Source organism: Mizuhopecten yessoensis, unplaced genomic scaffold (assembly GCF_002113885.1).
Source record: "Mizuhopecten yessoensis strain PY_sf001 unplaced genomic scaffold, ASM211388v2 scaffold10829, whole genome shotgun sequence".
NCBI classification, from domain to species: Eukaryota; Metazoa; Mollusca; class Bivalvia; order Pectinida; family Pectinidae; genus Mizuhopecten; species Mizuhopecten yessoensis.
The window spans coordinates 1,557,991-1,579,733 of NW_018408742.1; the positions used below are offsets into that span (position 1 = coordinate 1,557,991).

The 21,743-nt window shown below is 36.5% G+C and overlaps 1 protein-coding gene across 1 annotated transcript; it reads left to right on the forward strand.

Annotated features, from left to right (window-relative positions):
- The first annotated feature begins 112 nt into the window (after positions 1-112).
- LOC110462763 lies at positions 113-18,875 on the forward strand. Its single transcript, XM_021516913.1, has 16 exons — positions 113-207; positions 3,839-4,051; positions 4,453-4,599; positions 5,864-6,018; positions 7,521-7,614; positions 7,933-8,076; positions 8,456-8,532; positions 10,768-10,857; positions 13,448-13,547; positions 13,902-14,050; positions 14,352-14,479; positions 14,959-15,068; positions 15,195-15,299; positions 16,347-16,477; positions 16,881-16,972; positions 17,360-18,875. The coding sequence occupies exons 1-16, from the start codon at positions 175-177 to the stop codon at positions 17,539-17,541; spliced, it is 1,950 nt and encodes a 649-aa protein (XP_021372588.1). The 5' UTR covers positions 113-174; the 3' UTR covers positions 17,542-18,875.
- The last annotated feature ends 2,868 nt before the right edge of the window (positions 18,876-21,743 follow it).

A 21,743-nucleotide genomic window follows, 5' to 3' on the forward strand; every position in this document is an offset into this window, starting at 1 on the left:
GATAATTTTAATGAATATCTCTAAGAAAATAAAAGTTTTAGATTTTAATTTATTCCGCTTCATTTGTTTAAGGATTTTAAAGTTAGTAAAACTGCACAAGGTGCTTGACGGAAGTGACGTCATTGTCAAGGGAATTATGTAAACAAAAGGGAAAGAAAACGTCTGTTCGTCAAAATGATTATTTACGTGGAAAGCAAAGCGTTTCCGGTAAGTTTAAGTATACAACAAGAACCATAATGATTCTCATATAAAATATCGCTATGAAATTGTCTGTTTGAACTCCTAAATATTGTTTTTTTTTAAATGAACTTCATTTGATTGAATGGTCAACTCGTCCCAAATGAGAAGACAGGATGGGGGGCATCTTTTATTTAAGAGGATGTACTAGAACTTCAACGCATCCTCTCAAGCCATAGGCGAAATAGTTTCAACACTTACCATGTCCTGGTCCTGACTCTAAATGTAAGACGCCAAACACTGTAAATTGGTTGTTTATTGACCATAACAAATGCATGCATAGTGAGTGATGATGATGCAAGAGACATATAATTTATAAAGCCCATAAACTAGTATATATCTTCTAGTCACCAGTTTCCGCGCGTTATGTATTTCCGCGCAGTCTTTTTATCAAGCTTTATCTTGTAACTACGTGACCTGCTGGACAAAACACAAGGATATTTTAGATGTTTGGCCATCGTCTGTAAACTGACACAAAAATTACCAGAAGTACCGGAAAACATAAGAAATAATCACCGATAAGCAAAACACGCATAAAACTGCAGTTTTGCTTAATGCACTTTTTATCTTGCTCAAAATGACCCCATACCTGAAAAACCGGTGATATATTTCATTCATGTACCGGTCTTTTTTGTAGTCTGACAAACGTACGAAAATATTGTATGCAAATGAGGCCACATCTCCTCGACAGTTTTTTTCCATTTCCGAAGAGCCAAGGAGACATTCTTATATCGATAAACACTGTTTGCATTGAAACGTAAACCTTGTACTGCAATGAAATTCCAATTTTCACCAATTTTAAACAGAACAAAATGAAAAATAACTAACCATCAACCAAAACCGATATAAAACTGCAGAAAAAAAATAATAACAGATTCTATATTATAACTAAAAAAATATAATAAATTAATTTAAAAAATTACATGACTTCGTTCAATTTGACATCTTGAAAAATCAATTAAAAATGTGAAATTTATAAAAAAGTTGTTTTGATAATTAATTTGACGATCAAAGATATATTTTTTTATTCCAAACGAAGCTTTTGTTCTTGCAGGTAACTGTAGAGAATTTCTTTTTAGTGTATTCAAGTTATCTTTCTTTGAACACTAAATCAAAATAGACACACGGAAACATATGACGGCTACTTCCAACAGGAGAAATTTGTTAAAAATTATTTGTTATGATTTTTTTAAAATACAGTTTTATGTTGCTAGTTTTTTGTTTCCTTTAGTAGATTGTATACATGTTTATGACAGTCATCCGTAATTTCAACAGTTTTCTGCCGATATGAGTACGAAATCACGGATACTTCTTCAGTGCGTGGAAACTGGTAACCCGAGGATATTAATATAATCTCTGACCATACCTTTTTGAAGAAGATACTTTGGATCAGAGACGTTTGTACTACCGTAAAAACCCATGTAATTTGCGCACCTGTGTAATTTGCGCAGGTACTTTTTGAGGCTGAAAATCGGGAAAAAAGCTTCTACTCGAATATTTTGCGCACCCAAAAAATCGGGAAAAAACTACGTAAAATGTGTATTTTGTTGCTTGTTTTCTTTGAATTATCTGATCACCCATGACACACATGTGTGCGCATATCGGCATACATCAATTCATTTTAGCAATACTTTACATAAAACATTTACTTGCTTACAAAAACATATCAATTAATAAGTAATTCGATGTTTAGTAACCGCTGGTGCATATCTCCTGGTGAAAGACATAATAAGATACCTTTTATTGATCATAATTACGATCAGTGAGAAGGGCTCATCATGTCGGCTTGGGTTACTTCACTTCAAACCAGGTCATGTCACAGTTCAGTTTGGCCACGGAATTAGATTATCTAAGTCCGTGGTTTGGCGATATTTTTTGGCCACACATTTTTTACCTACTGTAAAATTATTAAAATTGGTCATCTGTGGTCATGACTACTGGTTTTGCGACATTTACAGGTAAGTAAACCGGAGGGCATGAGTTCACCGATATCGTAAGGTCCCGGACAATAGGCCAGGAAGGATCGCATGCTTCAGCGTAAATTATTGACACTTCTCAAACACTACAGTCAATACAAATTACAATGCAGTAATTAGCTAACACTATCTCTGTGATTACCCGTTAACAATAGCTCTACTAATTGAAATGATTTGCAGTCGCGATCGACGGACCGTGTTTGTTTTTTTTTCACTCACCAATACGTGGCGTGAATTACGAAGCCCTACTGCATTGTCATAACTACAGACTGATTTGACTGATAAGGGATTATAAAAAACATGTTTATACTAGAAGCGTGGACAATCAATGTCACAGTTAAAAAATAGATATGACCTTAATTGTCTCTGTTTGGACTAGTACTCCTCTTGGTGTTTTCGCACTGTACGTATACATTTGCTTTCTGACTTTCATAGCAAAACTGGACTCACTAGGTCGATCATCAACCACAATGTAGCTCAATTGGTAGAGCATCTGTTTACAGGTTGGGGGTCCCAGGTTCGAACCCCGTTCTGGCCGAGCATTTTGCTACTATTACATTTGTTGTCTGTCACACCAACCCTTGTTTCGAGAACTAGGTGAATGCTTGACAAAGGGATACCCAAACAGAACCTCCCAACTCTAGGCGGACGCTCCATCAATATTGAGCTACCTGGTAACAGACTATCGACCCAGTCCAGTGCTTGAAACATTTAGGTTGGCAAACTCACCAAATTTGTAACAGGAGAAAGAGAAATGCAATAGCCAGACTGAAATTCAAACCTATAACCCTCTGAAATCTAAATGGATGCTCTACCAATTCAGCTACAGTACCTGGTCCCTGACGATAGACCCAGTCTTGTTTCGCTATAATTGTAGTTCTAATTATATAAGCTGTTTGGGGATTGCTCCGCCACTTAGCTGTCTTCTATAATATATATATGCCAATACCTCACCACAAGCAGAGCTTTTAATTGAGGCCAAATCAACAAAAGATCAGTTATACTTGTAGAATTTTTGTATTGATTCATCTCCTGAAAGTCTTTTATTTCCTGGCCAAGTATGTACAATTACCAGGAACCACCCTGGGGGTCCTGTGCAGTCACACTCACAACAGAAAAAAAGAAGAATTGAAACAGCCTCGTCTTTGTTTTATGTGTTAATTAATATGTGTATATTTATTAATATGTGTATGGGTCAAAGAAGTAATATAGACGGTAAAATCCCATATTCATATGTGTATATATATACTTGTAGTTGAACTACCAGCAACCAAGTAGCTCAATTGGTTACAGCATCTGTCTTGGTGGGTCCCGGGTTCAAATCCAGTATGGCCATTCATTTTCTCTTTTCATATTACATTTGGGGTGCAACAAAATATTCCCCTGGAAGGCTAAGTCTGTATAGAGTCTCATGTACATGTGTCTTTTGGTTGTCAAACTCTACTTCGTCAATCTACACTCACCATGCAGCAACCTGAGGTAGCTCAGTATGTTAGAGCGTCTGTCTAGAGTTAGATCTGTAACATTATTGATTATCACATAATCAATATCTTATTTATGTATCCTGGACTTCTTTATAGGTATTGTTTTACTGTTATATCCGTAGGATTTGTACATTTTTTCAGTACAAGACATTTCTGGCGTTGGTCAAGCCATCAGACAAGGTTGCCAGGATCCGAGCACATCTACTCCACATACTGTATGACATAGGCCAAGAGGACCTCCAGTTTAAACTGCGCTACAAAGGACAGTACCTGCGGGATGCTTTCTTTATTGAAGACTATGACATTCCAGAGAATGCTGTCATCAAACTGCTACCTGTTGCGAGGAGGAATGACGTAAGTCCATTTACATCATCAGAGACTGATTTCCATTGTTATAAAACTGGTCAAATAAGTATCCTGTTATGGTAATTAAGTTACGGTAACCTGACAATGAGACATCATACTATAGTGCGACCATTTCTTACTTTTACAAATATATAATGAAACAGTTACTTTAAGGGCATTGTTTTCTTGTATAAAATTACAGTGTCATTTTCCTGTAGGGCAGCCAATTATAGGCACAATGTACTTGACAATTTGCCTTATAGGTTATGTTTCTAACGTGAAATTTTAATCATTTTTTTATGGTTTGCAGATATTTTTGATTTTGTTCATGTTGCAATAAAAATCTGTGTCTAAACTTACTGAACATGTTAGTCTGCATTTTTTTTATCAGTTAATTTGTTTTACCACAGACAATGCTGGACATCCGGTCAATCGCCAGTACCATGACGGTTAGTGTGGACGCCTTGTCAACTTCAGGTCAACAGGATGTCAAAGTGGAGCTGTTTAAGGAGATCCGGGAGTTCATTAGACGAGAGAAGATGATGAGAGCCTTTGATGTAGGTTGATAAAAACTCATGGTATTAAGTTTATGTAGAAATACTGTATAAAATTACATCAGACACTAAGGGGACTTTGTGGTGTGTGTACATTGGATGTATATCTACCAATACATAATGAAACAATCACTTATACAGTTTCTTAGAAAAAAAGACAGTGTAATTTTCTTGGAGTGCAGCCATTTATTTGACATTTGTCAATACAATACCTATAAGTAGCTGCCATAAAAGAAAATCTGAAGATTGATGGAAAGAGTAGGCCTGCTGTTTCCCAATGCATAAGTGTATTGGGAGTAATGTGGAGCCACCTCCAAAATCAGGGCCCATATTCATGAAACCATTCTCATGCTCAAGCATGCTTTTTATGCTCCAGCCTTTTTTCTCCTTTCAGTAATGAATTAATTTTTAAATTCTTATTTTTTTAATGATTTGGGAAAAGACTTAAAGCGGAATACTGTTTTCAATGTTTACATATCACATTTTGATTGTTTTACATGATTTAAGTGAGTTACAAGAAAGCTGGTTTGAGCACAGAATCCATGCTTAATCATAAGAACTGTTTCATGAATACGGACTAAGGGATATTGTTCTGTGTCTTTTGCCTAGGGAACATTGGATAATCAAAAGTAGATCAGCTGCCACTATTTCAGCACTTGAGATTTCTATCTTTTCTTATTTCTCTATCCTTAATTCTTAATTTCTTTTATAGCAGTATTTCTCTAGACACCTCTGGATAGCATGTTTGTCAGAATAATTAATAATATATGACCAAATGGGTTGTGTGAACAAATGGACAGATAATGTAGAATCTGTATAAACTCCATAAGACATTGTGTACAACAGAGAGGTAATCGGAACATGTTTAATAACTTATCCTGACATTGACTATCTGATCAAGTTAAGTTGATGTTAGGTTTTTAGTCGGGCTATTGAATATTTGCATTGTATTATTACATTGCTTTCCTTAGGTGCACTTGGTGAAATATTGCTTGTCCTTCTATAACATTCTGGTATTTTGTTTTGCATTGAAAATAGATCATTTAAAACTGCAGCCAGACCACAACTTTTTTTCTGCCAATTTTGTTTCTCTTAAACTTGGAAAAAAACTATGCATGAAACTTTTAACGCTAATGACTGGTTATAAATGAACATATTTTTCAACTTTTGATGAAAAACCATGTTTTCTATACAATATTCAAGTTTTAATCCTTTATACATTTTGTTATGATGTGTCTTAATTTGCTTGTGACCTTGAACTTTGCAGGTAATGATCTACATAATGTTCCTTGCCACCTTTTTGAACTTATTGACCAATTACTGGTACGCCTTTAGCTGGTCAGCGGTCCTCTTTGTTTTCACAGTGTTTTTTCGTCCATACTACAACAGATGTGGTGGTTTTACTGGAAACTACACCCAATGGTAAGTTAGGGGTAAACTACACCCAATGGTAAGTTAGGGGGAAACTACACCCAATGGTAAGTTAGGGGTAAACTACACCCAGTGGTAAGTTAGGGGTAAACTACACCCAATGGGAAGTTAGGGGTAAACTACACCCAATGGTAAGTTAGGGGTAAGCTCAAGAAATTACACCTAATAGTAAGTTAGGGGTAAACTACATCCAATGGTAAGTTAGGGGTAAGCTACACCCAATGGTAAGTTAGGGGTAAGCTCAAGAAATTACACCTAATAGTAAGTTAGGGGTAAACTACACCCAATGGTAAGTTAGGGGTAAACTACACCCAATGGTAAGTTAGGGGTAAACTACACCCAATGGTAAGTTAGGGGTAAACTACACCCAATGGTAAGTTAGGGGTAAACTACACCCAATGGTAAGTTAGGGGTAAACTACACCCAATGGTAAGTTAGGGGTAAACTACACCCAATGGTAAGTTAGGGGTAAACTACACCCAATGGTAAGTTAGGGGTAAACTACACCCAATGGCAAGTTAGGGGTAAGCTCAAGAAATTACACCTAATAGTAAGTTAGGGGTAAACTACATCCAATGGTAAGTTAGGGGTAAGCTACACCCAATGGTAAGTTAGGGGTAAGCTCAAGAAATTACACCTAATAGTAAGTTAGGGGTAAACTACACCCAATGGTAAGTTAGGGGTAAACTACACCCAATGGTAAGTTTAGGATAAACTCAAGAAATTACACCTAATAGCAAGTTAGGGGCAAACTAAGGGAATTAAACCTGATGATGAGTTAGGGACAATGTCATGAAATTACACCCATTGGTAGGATAGGGAGAAACTCAGTTTACACCCAATTGTATGTTAAGGGCAAACACAAGAAATGACAACCCAATTGTATATGTTAGGAACAAACTCAAGAAATTACACCCAATGGTAAGTTGGGGATAAACTCAGGAAATTACACCCAATGGTATGTTAGCGGCAAACTCAAGAAATTACACCCATTGAAAGGGGCAAATTGAGGTTAATTACACCCAATTGTATGTTAGGAACAAACTCAAGAAATTACACCCAATGGTAAGTTGGGGATAAACTCAGGAACATACTCAGGTAAATACACCATATTGTATGTTAGGGGCAAACTCAAGAAATTACACCCAATTGTAAAATAGGGACAAACTCAGTGATGGTAAACTTACCTTTATACTTTATATATTTTAACCTATGTTTTTTTGTGTAAGTAGGGAATATATTACTGTAAACTGAAAGGTGATTTTTTTTTTGTAGAAATGTTTGCCTTATGACTCTTGAAAACGATTGTAATTTGCAAAGTTTGCAATGGTTCTAAAATGTATCTTTATCGATATAATATATAAACAATTATATATTTATATTTTTTGCCGATAGATATTTTCACGCTTAGTTTGCTTAGCATGAAAAACACGAGTAATTCGCTAACCTTGATAATTACAACTTTACTGTATAAAATTAATTTTGTATTTCAGGCGTTTCCTGTACTGTATATTTTATGTGGTGGCGTCTGTCGGTGTACTCGGAGCTTCGCTGTACTACTGTTGTATTAGCTGGATGTCTGTGGTGGTAAGAATATTACTGTAAATTCCACATAATATCACTTATCATTTAAATGTCAGAGAAAAACATGTTAACTGCAAAACATAACATTAAGATAACAAAAAATTGTTTCAATATTTTTTTAGCTGTCAAGGCTCTAAATGTATATAAAACATTAGCAGAATGTTAAGTTTTATACTGATGTGTATATTTTATTATAATCATGTGTATTTAATACACAGTATTCATGTACTAAGTACATATTTTGGGGCCTTTTTTGTACCATGTCACAGAACCACGTCTGTAAGCCTGGGTGTTACATGTTGTAATTTGTTACTGTTATAGGCTCATGGCTGTAAAGACTGGGTATTCGTGGATGACTGTTCTCACAAGGGCGTGTTCACTGCTGTATTTTTTTCTGCCCACTCCCTCATTCTTCTAGCCTCAGCCATCCTCATAACTTTACTCTTCTTCAACTTCAGACTTGAGGTAATACCATAAACTTTTTGTCTTTTGTAAAACAGATACTTACATGTGATGTAAGGCATGTGAATATTTGTAAATGTTAGCCAGAAAGATTGATAAAGTTAAATAGCGGTTGCAGCTGTAAAATGGCTGTGTTGTGCATGTCTGATTGGTACATAGGAATAAACCTGATGATCAGCTGTATGTTTGGTCGAGTGATAAACCTGATGTATCATTGTATAATTTTCAATGACTTACCTAAGAAATTCAGAATTTAAATTAATTGATGTATCAATGCTTTGCTTTTAAACTGTTAATAAATTAAGTTGTAATTTTTATCAGGAAGGAGGTTTTTTTGTTGTTGTCGGAGATCATTACATTAGTTGGTATTGATGTTTTACAGAAAGGAGACTACATAGAGAAGTTTCTGGTACAGGAAAGGGACATAGAACAAGTGATGAAGTCTGCCCGCAGCTCCAAGTAGGTAGAGTAAGGGGCACAACACCTCAACTTTAGTAGGTTGAGAATAGGGGTCACAACACCTCAACTTTAGTAGGTTGAGAGTAGGGGTCACAACACCTCAACTCAAGTAGGTTGAGAATAGGGGTCACAACACCTCAATTTTAGTAGGTTGAGAATAGGGGGTCACAACACCCCAATTTTAGTAGGTTGAGAATAGGGGTCACAGCACCTCAACTTTAGTAGGTTGAGAGTAGGGGTCACAACACCTCAATTTTAGTAGGTTGAGAGTAGGGGTCACAACACCTCAACTTTAGTAGGTTGAGAGTAGGGGTCACAACACCTCAACTTTAGTAGGTTGAGAGTAGGGGTCACAACACCTCAACTTTAGTAGGTTGAGAGTAGGGGTCACAACACCTCAACTTTAGTAGGTTGAGAGTAGGGGTCACAACACCTCAACTTTAGTAGGTTGAGAGTAGGGGTCACAACACCTCAACTTTAGTAGGTTGAGAGTAGGGGTCACAACACCTCAACTTTAGTAGGTTGAGAGTAGGGGTCACAACACCTCAACTTTAGTAGGTTGAGAGTAGGGGTCACAACACCTCAACTTTAGTAGGTTGAGAGTAGGGGTCACAACACCTCAACTTTAGTAGGTTGAGAGTAGGGGTCACAACACCTCAACTTTAGTAGGTTGAGAGTAGGGGTCACAACACCTCAACTTTAGTAGGTTGAGAGTAGGGGTCACAACACCTCAACTTTAGTAGGTTGAGAGTAGGGGTCACAACACCTCAACTTTAGTAGGTTGAGAGTAGGGGTCACAACACCTCAACTTTAGTAGGTTGAGAGTAGGGGTCACAACACCTCAACTTTAGTAGGTTGAGAGTAGGGGTCACAACACCTCAACTTTAGTAGGTTGAGAGTAGGGGTCACAACACCTCAACTTTAGTAGGTTGAGAGTAGGGGTCACAACACCTCAACTTTAGTAGGTTGAGAGTAGGGGTCACAACACCTCAACTTTAGTAGGTTGAGAGTAGGGGTCACAACACCTCAACTTTAGTAGGTTGAGAGTAGGGGTCACAACACCTCAACTTTAGTAGGTTGAGAGTAGGGGTCACAACACCTCAACTTTAGTAGGTTGAGAGTAGGGGTCACAACACCTCAACTTTAGTAGGTTGAGAGTAGGGGTCACAACACCTCAACTTTAGTAGGTTGAGAGTAGGGGTCACAACACCTCAACTTTAGTAGGTTGAGAGTAGGGGTCACAACACCTCAACTTTAGTAGGTTGAGAGTAGGGGTCACAACACCTCAACTTTAGTAGGTTGAGAGTAGGGGTCACAACACCTCAACTTTAGTAGGTTGAGAGTAGGGGTCACAACACCTCAACTTTAGTAGGTTGAGAGTAGGGGTCACAACACCTCAACTTTAGTAGGTTGAGAGTAGGGGTCACAACACCTCAACTTTAGTAGGTTGAGAGTAGGGGTCACAACACCTCAACTTTAGTAGGTTGAGAGTAGGGGTCACAACACCTCAACTTTAGTAGGTTGAGAGTAGGGGTCACAACACCTCAACTTTAGTAGGTTGAGAGTAGGGGTCACAACACCTCAACTTAAGTAGGTTGAGAATAGGGGTCACAACACCTCAACTCTAGTAGGTTGAGAGTAGGGGTCACAACACCTCAACTTTAGTAGGTTGAGAGTAGGGGTCACAACACTTCAACTTTAGTAGGTTGAGAATAGGGGTCACAACACCATAATTTTAGTAGGTTGAGAGTAGGGGTCACAACACCTCAACTTCAGTAGGTTGAGAGTAGGGGCCACAATAAAATTTATCTATACTTTAATTTAAGGGCTTATGGTAATCAATCTCATTTAAGCAAAAGAAAATGCGTCTTCATTTTAATTTGGCAATTGATGCTGTTTCTAAGCAAATTCATGTATTAAGTGTACCTATATGTGCAGTGCTGTGATGGATTGTATGTAAATGTGTGAAACTTGAGCTATATTGCAATGCAGTGTTTGCACATGAATAAATACACCTTTGGTTTGTTTGGTCTTGTGTATGGTACTATTTTACTTTTCAAAAGAATAGAAATGTTTTATGTATAATAAAACTTGATCCAGACCGAAGCATCAATCATTGGTGAGAATATTTAGTCTTCCATTCAACATGCTGTACAGTAAAATTTTATTCTGATTCATTAATAATTATGTTGCTTGATAAAACCTATTTTATTTATATGTCTACTATTTTATCAGGATAAAGGAGAAGAGGACTGCTGCCTATGAGCTGGCTTGTATGGCAGCATCTGGGGATGACAACAAGTTCCGGATTGTAGCTGAGGGAGGGTAAGTGTTTTGCAGTACAGCACTATATTTACCAACACCACGGGTGAAGAATAGAGCTGCAAGTCACATGTATGACAGAAGTGGCACTAGGTGTAGGGAATCCGTACCTCCCGTACCAGTTAGTGTAGGGTATCCCTACCTCCCGTACCAGTTAGTGTAGGGTATCTCTATCTCCCGTACCAGTTAGTGTAGGTATCTCTATCTCCCGTACCAGTGTGTGTAGGGTATCTCTATCTCCCGTACCAGTGTGTGTAGGGTATCTCTATCTCCCGTACCAGTGTGTGTAGGGTATCTCTATCTCCCGTACCAGTGTGTGTAGGGTATCTCCATCTCCCGTACCAGTGTGTGTAGGGTATCTCTATCTCCCGTACCAGTTAGTGTTGGGTATCTCTATCTCCCGTACCAGTGTGTGTAGGGTATCTCTATCTCCCGTCCCAGTGTGTGTAGGGTATCTCTAGCTCCCATACCAGTTAGTGTAGGGTATCTCTATCTCCTGTACCAGTTAGTGTAGGGTATCTCTATCTCCCATACCAGTATGTGTAGGGTATCTCTATCTCCCGTACCAGTTAGTGTAGGGTATCTCTATATTCCGTACCAGTTAGTGTAGGGTATCTCTTTCTCCCGTACCAGTGTGTGTAGGGTATCTCTATCTCCCATACCAGTGTGTGTAGGGTATCTCTATCTCCTGTACCAGTGTGTGTAGGGTATCTCTATCTCCCGTACCAGTTAGTGTAGGGTATCTCTATCTCCCATACCAGTGTGTGTAGGGTATCTCTATCTCCTGTACCAGTGTGTGTAGGGTATCTCTATCTCCCGTACCAGTGTGTGTAGGGTATCTCTATCTCCCGTACCAGTAAGTGTAGGGTATCTCTATCTCTGTACCAGTGTGTGTAGGGTATCTCTATCTCCTGTACCAGTTAGTGTAGGGTATCTCTACCTCCCGTACCAGTGTGTGTAGGGTATCACTATCTTCCGTACCAGTTTGTGTAGGGTATCTCTAATACCAGTGTGTGTAGGGTATCTCTATCTCCTGTAGCGGTTAGTGTAGGGTATCTCTATCTCCCGTGCCAGTGTGTGTAGGGTATCTCTATCTCACGTACCAGTTAGTGTAGGGTATCTCTATCTTCCGTACCAGTTTGTGTAGGGTATCTCTATCCCCCGTACCAGTAAGTGTAGGGTATCTCTATCTCTGGACCAGTGTGTGTAGGGTATCTCTATCTCACGTACCAGTTAGTGTAGGGTATCTCTATCTCTTGTATCAGTTAGTGTAGGGTATCTCTATCTCCTGTACCAGTGAGTGTAGGGGATCTCTATCTCCCGTACCAGTGTGTGTAGGGCATCTCTATCTCCCGTACCAGTGTGTGTAGGGCATCTCTATCTCCCGTACCAGTGTGTGTAGGGCATCTCTATCTCCCGTACCAGTGTGTGTAGGGTATCTCTATCTCCCGTACCAGTTAGTGTAGGGTATCCCTACCTCCCGTACCAGTTAGTGTAGGGTATCTCTATCTCTTGTACCAGTTAGTGTAGGGTATCTCTATCTCCCGTACCAGTGTGTGTAGGGTATCACTATCTTCCGTACCAGTTTGTGTAGGGTATCTCTATCTCCCGTACCAGTGTGTGTAGAGTATCTCTATCTCCCGTACCAGTTAGTGTAGGGTATCTCTATCTCCTGTACCAGTGTGTGTAGGATTTAATAGAATCGCTCACACCCTTCGGGGTGAGATAGGGGAATCTCAACTTGAGGGGAAAGATTCTTAAGTTGCCAAACACAAGGCTTTGCCAAGTGTTTGGCAATTTGAGAGTCTCTCCCCGAGGGTTGAGATTCCCCATCTCACCAACAAGGGGGTGACTTTTTCTCTTACCCTGTTCTCCCATTGTGTATCATATACAAAATGTAATGATAACGTTACATGCTAAATTCAGGGTTGAGGTGAGGTTGATGGATTGTTGACGTGACGCCATTATAATGTTGAAGTGACGTCATACCATTGTTATGAATAGGGGAATCCAGATTTTTAGGAATCTCATTTACCCAAAGGGTTGATATTTTTCTGTCTTGCTCCCAAAGTTAAAATTATTGTTTTTCCCTCACCTCAAATACAAGTGGTGATAACATGAATTGAAATTGTTGATCGTATCGTTTTTCCAGCAAATCCAATGAGTTATCTTCTGTGATCTGCTCCTACTGACATGACGTCAGTGTATAGTATTGTCGATGTTATGTCATACAATCATGACTTAGAAATCTCTTCATCCTTAACCTAGTGTATAATTAGAAAAATCTGACTCTGACCAGACCTGGGGGTGTAGAATATCTGTGACTGTAATATAATGTGACCTGTTAATTGATTGTTTACTGATAATTAATTGCCCCTTATTGATGATTAATACTGTTAATTGATTTTTTACTGATAATTAATTGCCTCTAATTGATGATTAATACTGTTAATTGATTGTTTACTGATAATTAATTGCCTCTAATTGATGATTAATACTGTTAATTGATTGTTTACTGATAATTAATTGCCTCGAATTGATGATTAATACTGTTAATTGATAGTTTACTGATTGATAATGTTTTTGCTACCAGTTTGGATGTGTTGATGGCAATGGCACACTGTGATGATGATGCGACCCAGGAGCACGCTGTGGAGGCCATCGGAGAACTCCTCACCATACAGTCCATACAGGTACATATGTAATACTCTGTATTACTCTGGATATGTTTGATATCTGCCTATCAAAATCTGGTAAAATGTACTGTAAACCAACAGATTTTTCTCGACCAAAATTTCTCTATCTGAAATGATAAGTGTTGAATGCAAACTTAACATTCCATAACTATATATAAATAATAGTTTGACCTTTAGTTCAAGGGCAAAATTAATGAAAATCTGATGAGGGCAAACATTTTGGATTTCACTGTAAAAATTCATTACCCGAAACAATTTTAGTTCTGAAATTTCGAAATTGGAAAAATAGCCTGATATGTAAGCAAAAACATTTTTTTTTTTGTCAAAATAATTTTCCCTTTATCATTACAGGACAATTTTGTTGACATGAATGGTGTCCAGACTCTGACGTCACTGCTCCATTCGGAGAATTCACGTATTATGCAGGAGGCTGCAGTTAGTCTGTACACCATTGTCTCTGAGTCTGAGGAAAACAAGAGTTCGGTTGTTGCAGATCATGGGTAATTACGCAAATATTAAATGAAACAAAAATGCCGGGGTAGTTTTGAAATAGATTTATTTGCCTGAGAAATAATTCAGTACTGGTGCACTGATTATGTAGTGCAAACAATTTAGCAGATTCAGTAAAGAAAAAATAACAGGTATGCAATAAAGCACTTGAAAATTTCACATTTTCTTTAGCAGCATGAACAGATAAGACTATGTAGAAGCCGGATTATATCTGTTTTATCTGAAGTTATGAAGTTTACATGAAAAACATTTAAAATCACATTTTACATTGTGTGACCTTGACCTCTCTAGATTGGATGACCTTGCCCATGCCGCCTATCAGGGTACCATTTACTGCCAGAGGACAATTGCTAGTATCTACTTGGAACTGGCCTTCACCTCTGAGATCAGGGCACAGATGGCTTCTAGGAACATGCCCGGTATATATAAACTGGCCATATAAATTATCCTTCCCGCCCTCACACTGTCTGCTAGCTTATACACTGATATCCTACTTACTCAATGACCTGCATCTCGTGGGACAGACCTGCAAAATAAACCTATCTCCTGCATCAATTTTATGATCTGTTCTAACATATATAGGTCCTTGAATCTCCTGATTTCTGCAACAATGACCCAAAAATCGTCCCCCAGAAGATTCAGGGTTTAGCAGAACTTATTTTTAACACAGAAGATTTTATGTCAGAACTACTCTACTGACTTTCTATTGTGATCAAATTTCTGTGATTATAAAAGTGTATACGCATTATATTTTTCTTTCCCTTGAAAGGCAATCAGATTGCTTGGAATGATGTATGATATATAAAAAATATGACATAATGATGAATTATGTATGCTGAAGTTATATGAATAACCATATGACAATTATTTAATAGAAAATACCTTTTTGTGTTTCTAGCCCAAGCCTTGGTACACTTGTGTAGCAGTACTGATCCAGAAACACAGCGCTATGCCCTGCAGACTTTCGAACTTCTTGCTATTGAGAGCTCAGAGATGATCTGTGCACAGGTAATCTATAACTTACTACAAAAAACGCAATATTCTTCATGATATTTCTGAACATGTTTTATGCCTAATTTACAAGAATCTCAAACCCTAGCAGATGATAATTCTATAGTTTGTTTATATTTCTAGGAGGAACTTATGGAAGTATTGCTAGACCTCCCTAACAAAACCTTGGATGAGAAACTATACCTACTGGCCGGCAAAATCCTCCTTTATTATGCTGAGAATAAGATGGTAAGTCATGTCACTGTTACAGTAGAATGCATAGTTTACTGATAAGACCATCCAATATATATATGTTTGTCAACATTGAGAAAAATTACCATGTAACCAAATTACCAGACATTACAATACCTAAGTTTTATCATAGTAGGTTAGAAACACAAAATGTTTTTCTTGAATGGCAAATCTCCTTACTAAGGGGACAACTCAATGTATTTTCAGCTTTGCTGATGTATGTCAGTAGTTTGTAACAGTTGTAAAATTGAGTGGATATTTGTGATAGTTAAACCACCAGTACATGCCAACAAATCTGAACTTTTGACAACTTGGGGTTTGGGTGGGGGAGCTGTCTCTATTGAAATGTTTTTACACAATCACCAGATATATGGTAGTTGATATACAGGTCAGTCGATTGTGACATCATCACATCCAGTAGTTCTGATGGTGTCATGGTTTAATGTCGATAAACTGTTTTACTTCCAGATTGAAATTACTGATAATATCCAAAATGTTTAAAAAGAAAAACATAAAAAAATAAAGGGAATTATACAGAAATATTGATTTTTGTTTTATTATGACTTTATTATATAAGTATTTCCTGGACAGATTAAAATCATGAAGTTAAAGTGACTGAGAGAATAAAACCTTTGTTAGAATTTTGTTTTGCCTATAATCGCTCCCTACTGATATTTATAGATGTTCCTATATGGTATCATATATAAATAAAAAGGCTGATTAACATGAACACCAACAAATTACTATCCATGGTATTCCGTCTTTATTGTATTGCAGAGTTATCTGCGCTTGTGAGTAGGTATTGGTTGTTACGTCATTTGTTTGTGAGAGTAACGTCATCAATTTTTGAGAAAATGACATCATTGTCTCACACAAACCAATGATGTAACAATCAATACCTGCTCACAAGAGAAGACAACTCTGCAATACGAAATGACGAAATATGGTATTTACGTTGTATTATTCTCTGCACTGGAAACATACTGTCTACATATAGTGCAGGGTTTACTTGTTTATTACATTAGTTCATTTATTATTTTACAGGCGTGTGAAATGCTGGTGAATCATCCCAGTATTAAGGATGCCCTTACCATGTTTGGCCGCTCCCAGGACACCATCCTACAGAAGGTCGTAACCAAGATCATCTTCTGCATGCTGGACACCAAAGAAATGAAGTCAGTATTACTTTCTTCTCAAAAATGTTTAAATGACTTTATTACTACAGATGTCTGTTTTAAAAAGTAATATATTATTCTGATCTTGAATAAAATCTTACTTTTCTTACTTGAAAGAATGCTTTTAAAGATATTCTTCAAAGATTACACCTAAATTGCGTAACAGTGGTTTAAGCTGGTACACATACTTCTGTATGAGTTACCTGTTCCATTCCATTAGTGTGAAGTAATTTCTTATTACTTGATGACACTTTTCTGGTCAATTCATTGACACTCTTACTCACCACTGACACAGCTCTTCTAACACTAGACTTAGAAATGGCATGTTCAACTTGATGTATAAGATGCTGACGTTGATTTATGTATCTTTTAAGACTTTAAGACATCGATACTTTGTAAACAGGTTGAAGGCGAGGGATCAACAGCTACACCGAGTGCTAGGGTACATCCGTGACAACTCTCTGGACCGTGAAGCCTGGGACATGGCAGATCAAGGTATATTACTTAAACCCTTGCTCTGAGACTGTAAAATATAGTTAATGTGTAATGCTGTGTACTGATAAAGAAGGAAAACTTCATTTTTATATAAAAAAAATATGCTTCTTTTCTTTTGTTCTCTTTAAATGTTTTTATCTTTTAAGTGTTTTCATATTTCAAACACTTTTGCTGAAGTTTTGTCAAGGTGATGTGAAAACATATTCTTGAAATACTATGCGTAACTTAAACCCTTTCACCACTGAAGACCATAATGGACTCATCCAGATCAATGCATGGTAGAGTCTACTAAAGTTACATAGGGGTGAAAGGGTTAAAAAGGATTGTCTTAATATAAAGAGTATTACATGTGTTCTATCATGATATGATTTATGATTTAAATGAAAGGTATACAAGCCATGGATTCTGATGAGGACAATCTATCAACTTTGCCGATATTGAGTACACTTGAGAAACTCAACAAGATGGGTGACAAACACCGATTTGGATCGAGGACTTCACTCGGATCGGATGGAAAACCAGGGGCAAGCAACTCCAGCAACTCATCGGATGAGAAGCGCAAAATTTGAAAAACCAGGGGCAAGCAACTCCAGCAACTCATCTGATGAGAAACGCAAAATTTGAAAATGAGTAAAGGACAAGAGAATATCAATCTTTGATCAAGAATTCTTGTGAAAAAATATATATAAATCCAGTGAATAGAATTTACATTTATACTGTAGATATGTATTGTTTCTATTTTAATGCTGTAGAACTTTGTATTATCAAGGATATCAGAAGAATTGCATATTTTTTAACGTTGGGTGTAAAAGTGTAGTTTAATTTAATTTAACACTATACATGTAATTGTTCTATTGCAGGATAATTATCAAATTATACGTTCAATTAATCAAAAATAGCTTATTTGATTTGGATATTTTTGCATGATATGTAAAACTTGTTAGAACAATATGTTAAATGAAAATCTTTTTAACATTATTTTAAAAACAAATTTGATTTTAGATACGGTAGGTACCAAATTACATTTTTGATTGTTTTATATTTTATTAGAATCTATTTATGATACCTGTTTATACTGTTTAATATACTTATCATAGCTAGATTTTATTTTATTTTATGTAACAGATTTTAATCAGATATGTGATGTCACTGTTATTTTATTACAGTAGGTTTATTTTCTCATTTTTGTTCAAGGAACCAAATGACCTTAGCTGTTAATAGGACGTTAAACAAAATACAACCAACCAAATCAAGGAACCAAATTTCTCCAATCTTGGCTTTCAATGGTTGTAACACTTTCAAGTTTTCATGATTAGGAAGGGTACAGTATTTAGATCTGTGTTAAAATTACAAGCAGATCATGTAAATTATTTGAAAAGTGTCTTGAGACTTTCATTAATATTTTCAACACTTTGATTTAATTTCAAATTTAAATATTACTTGTTTTATTTGTTTTAGCTTGTTATTAAATAACCATGACATGCAATTAGATTTAATTCCATATATGATATATTTGCTTAAAGTTTGATATACAGTTTGTGTAGTGTTTTATAATTACCCAGATACACATCTGATTGTAACATGTGTAGTTATCTCTATTCCGTCCATGTTAAGGATTTCTTTGTGATAACTTCATATATTCCGACCCTGAAATTAGAAGTCTCTTTGAAAGACCTCATGTTAATTTACATTTCTTTCTTTATTATCATGTTCTTTGTTAATTATTGCATTAATATCTATATGTTAAAAGTGGTAAGTACATGTACATATTATATCTGTTGTGCGGTACATGTAAAGCAGGTTCCTACATTGACAAAACAGGAGTGTGTTCACCCTTTCACCCCTGAAATTTCACAATAGACTATTCCAACATTTGAATTGGAAGAGTTCAAATATCATTCACCCCTGAAAATTCACAATGAACTATTCCAACATTTGAATTGGAAGAGTTCAAATATGTCTTCAGGGATGAATGAGTTAATAATGGTACATGTACCATTTACAGTAACTTGTTCTTCTTACATACATGTAGCTGGAAAAAGAAAGTTAACTTCTTAAATTCTGTTGTTTTATTGTACTTACAATTTTATCATGAGACAAATTGTATTTGTGGGTCTACATTTGATAGAAATTATTTGTGTTAAAGGTTTATAGTTGTTGGTTATTTCCCAAAACTTTTGTAGCTGTTGCGTATGAGAATCTAACTTTTTTCTAAATCATTCCATTGACTGGACTTGTCTTAGTTCAGCAGTAGGAGCAGGCAATGTTGTAGACTGCTTGATGTGGAAGTAGCCACAATTCATGTTTAATATTTCCTACTAATAAGTTTAATATATTTTTATGACTGTTTGTGATCTGGATCACAAATTATGCAAATTATATTGTTAATATATTTTATAGTAGAGGCTGGTTTTCCTCACCCATTAAAGATTCTTTTGAAAGAGACTCCTGGTGTTGTGTTTATTATGAAATTCTGTCGGACACTGTAAATGTTCAAATTTTCGTGTTTCCGTCATTACAATTATTTTAACAAATTTTATTTGATATTTCAACTTTTAGAAACAGTGGTTGATGTCAGATTGTGTTGACAAGCTAACATTGAGTTTAGAAGCGGTGATGTTGACCGTTGTGTTATAGACCTGTAACATAGACCCTGTCTTGATGTTGACCTTGGAGCTTCAATCCTGTGACGTTGACCTTTGTGTTATAGACCTGTGACATTGACCTTGCAGTCAGGTTGACTTTTCTGTGACATTGACCTTGCTGTGAAAATGAAACCACAGACTGTGTTGTACACCACATCTTGTTATGATACCCACATAAAGTGGAACTGAAGTACAATAATTCAGATGTTTGCTTTGGAACAAAATGTAAATTTCATGATTGGACAGACAGATCAGTGTTTTTATGATGTTACCATCATTTTGGCAAAAAGATGGATATAATTTTCATTGCCATGAAACGTATTACTTAAAAGAACACTATACACAGCCAATAACATTATACGTTTAATAATCTTCAAAATCAAACATAGTACATGTACTTACTGCTCACCCACATATCACCATACACAAGTGTTTTCGACACATTTCTGATTACTCTCCATTCTATCATCATTTCAAATACACGTACATACTAGAAAAAACATGGTGTTACAGCTGAATGTTAATCTTAATTAAAATATATTTTGGAAAATTGAATGTATTTGTGATTAAATTGAATGTATTTGTGATTTTTTTTGCATATAATTTTGATTCAATTGATTGATTTCAGGTTTGCTAACACTTAACCTTTTCACCACTGTAGTCTACAATGGACTTATCCAGATCAATGCATGGAAGAGTTTACTAAAGTTACTGTGGGGTGAAACAGTTAATTTCCAATCAAAAAACTTAACAAAAACACATACTGTAAAACCTTGTTAGCCATTACTTTGAACAGTTCAGCTGAACCCGAGTGGTTGGTACACTGTACTACTGAATCGCTGTAAGATACCATGAGATCATTGGATTCCTAAGATAATTTTATATAAGAAAGACAGTCTGGATGTTTTTAGACAGTTTTGGTAAGACTGTATAACCTACTTTCCCACACTTCCTTGGAACAATCTGTCCAAGTGGCATTTACAACTCCATATGTTTGACCTTTCTTACCTAAATAGAGATCACAAAGGCCTCCATTTGATAATGAATGCCGGAAAATTGTCACCCTAATTACCTGATGGAGATGTAGTTAGGCCTAACAGGTTAACAAGTATTAACGGTTTTATACAAAATTTAAACCCTTGACATTTGTTCTTGGAACAAACCATGAAAGTGAAACATTAATTGTTATCCTAGTTTACAAAATGACTAATTCCCAAAGATTTTGAAGATCTCAAATTACCTTGCTTTTTCCCTGTATGGTCCCAGTGACCTTGACCTGCCATGGTACAGCCACAGTGACCTTGACCTATGATCGTAGGGTACCTTGACCTGATGTCAATGAATGGCCAAAGTGACACTGACCTATTATTATGGATCCAGTGGCCTTGACCTTGACATCAATATATGTTGTACATATTGGGGATCTTCATATTAATCATCAAAAGGCTACAGTGACCTTCACCCATCACTGTATGGCCCAATTTACCTAGCTCTTATTCTGACATTATGAGCAAATATTTGTTATATAAACGTTATTCAAAGCTGCCAAATTAGTGTTTCTAATTTGTTGTAGCAATGATTAAATGTGAAAGGAAATATGCAGATACAAAAAAGAAAAGAAAAATGTGTAATACTGCTTGTCTATGCTTATAAAACAAATAACAGATGCTCATGAATGTCTGCAATGACTCGGCAATCAACATGTATCAGCGATCAATCTGAGAAGATCACAAGAATTTTGTCTTTGTTTAAAATGAAACAAAATATGACCTGTTAATTGTATACAACAAGCCAGATTATGTATTAACTATGTGAGAAAGATACAAACACCATTCAATAACTGTCTTTTAATCAAAAGCTTTACACTCTTACTCTACATCATTGTACAGGAGTCCCCCAGGACAAGTATTATACCGGGGTGTGATTGGGGATTAGATAAATAGGAGGAAATAAGGTTAAAAGGGAGGAAAACACTTCAACAACTTTGATTTTTCTCAAGTTCCTGAGTAAATCAGGAACTTTTCAAATAATCGGAAAATAGGAACAAGAGGCCTAACGGGACTGCATCACTCACCTGGTATAAATCTCACACTTGTAACCTTACAAGTGATCTAAAATAAAGCTAC

What these genes read in the sequence shown, in the direction of transcription:
- LOC110462763 (XM_021516913.1), top strand. Translation starts at nt 175, where the DNA reads ATGATTATTTACGTGGAAAGCAAAGCGTTTCCG. An exon ending in TTAGCTGGATGTCTGTGGTG is followed by an intron (nt 7,615 to 7,932) that starts GTAAGAATATTA and finishes TTACTGTTATAG; the next exon opens with GCTCATGGCTGTAAAGACTG. An exon ending in AAGTCTGCCCGCAGCTCCAA is followed by an intron (nt 8,533 to 10,767) that starts GTAGGTAGAGTA and finishes CTATTTTATCAG; the next exon opens with GATAAAGGAGAAGAGGACTG.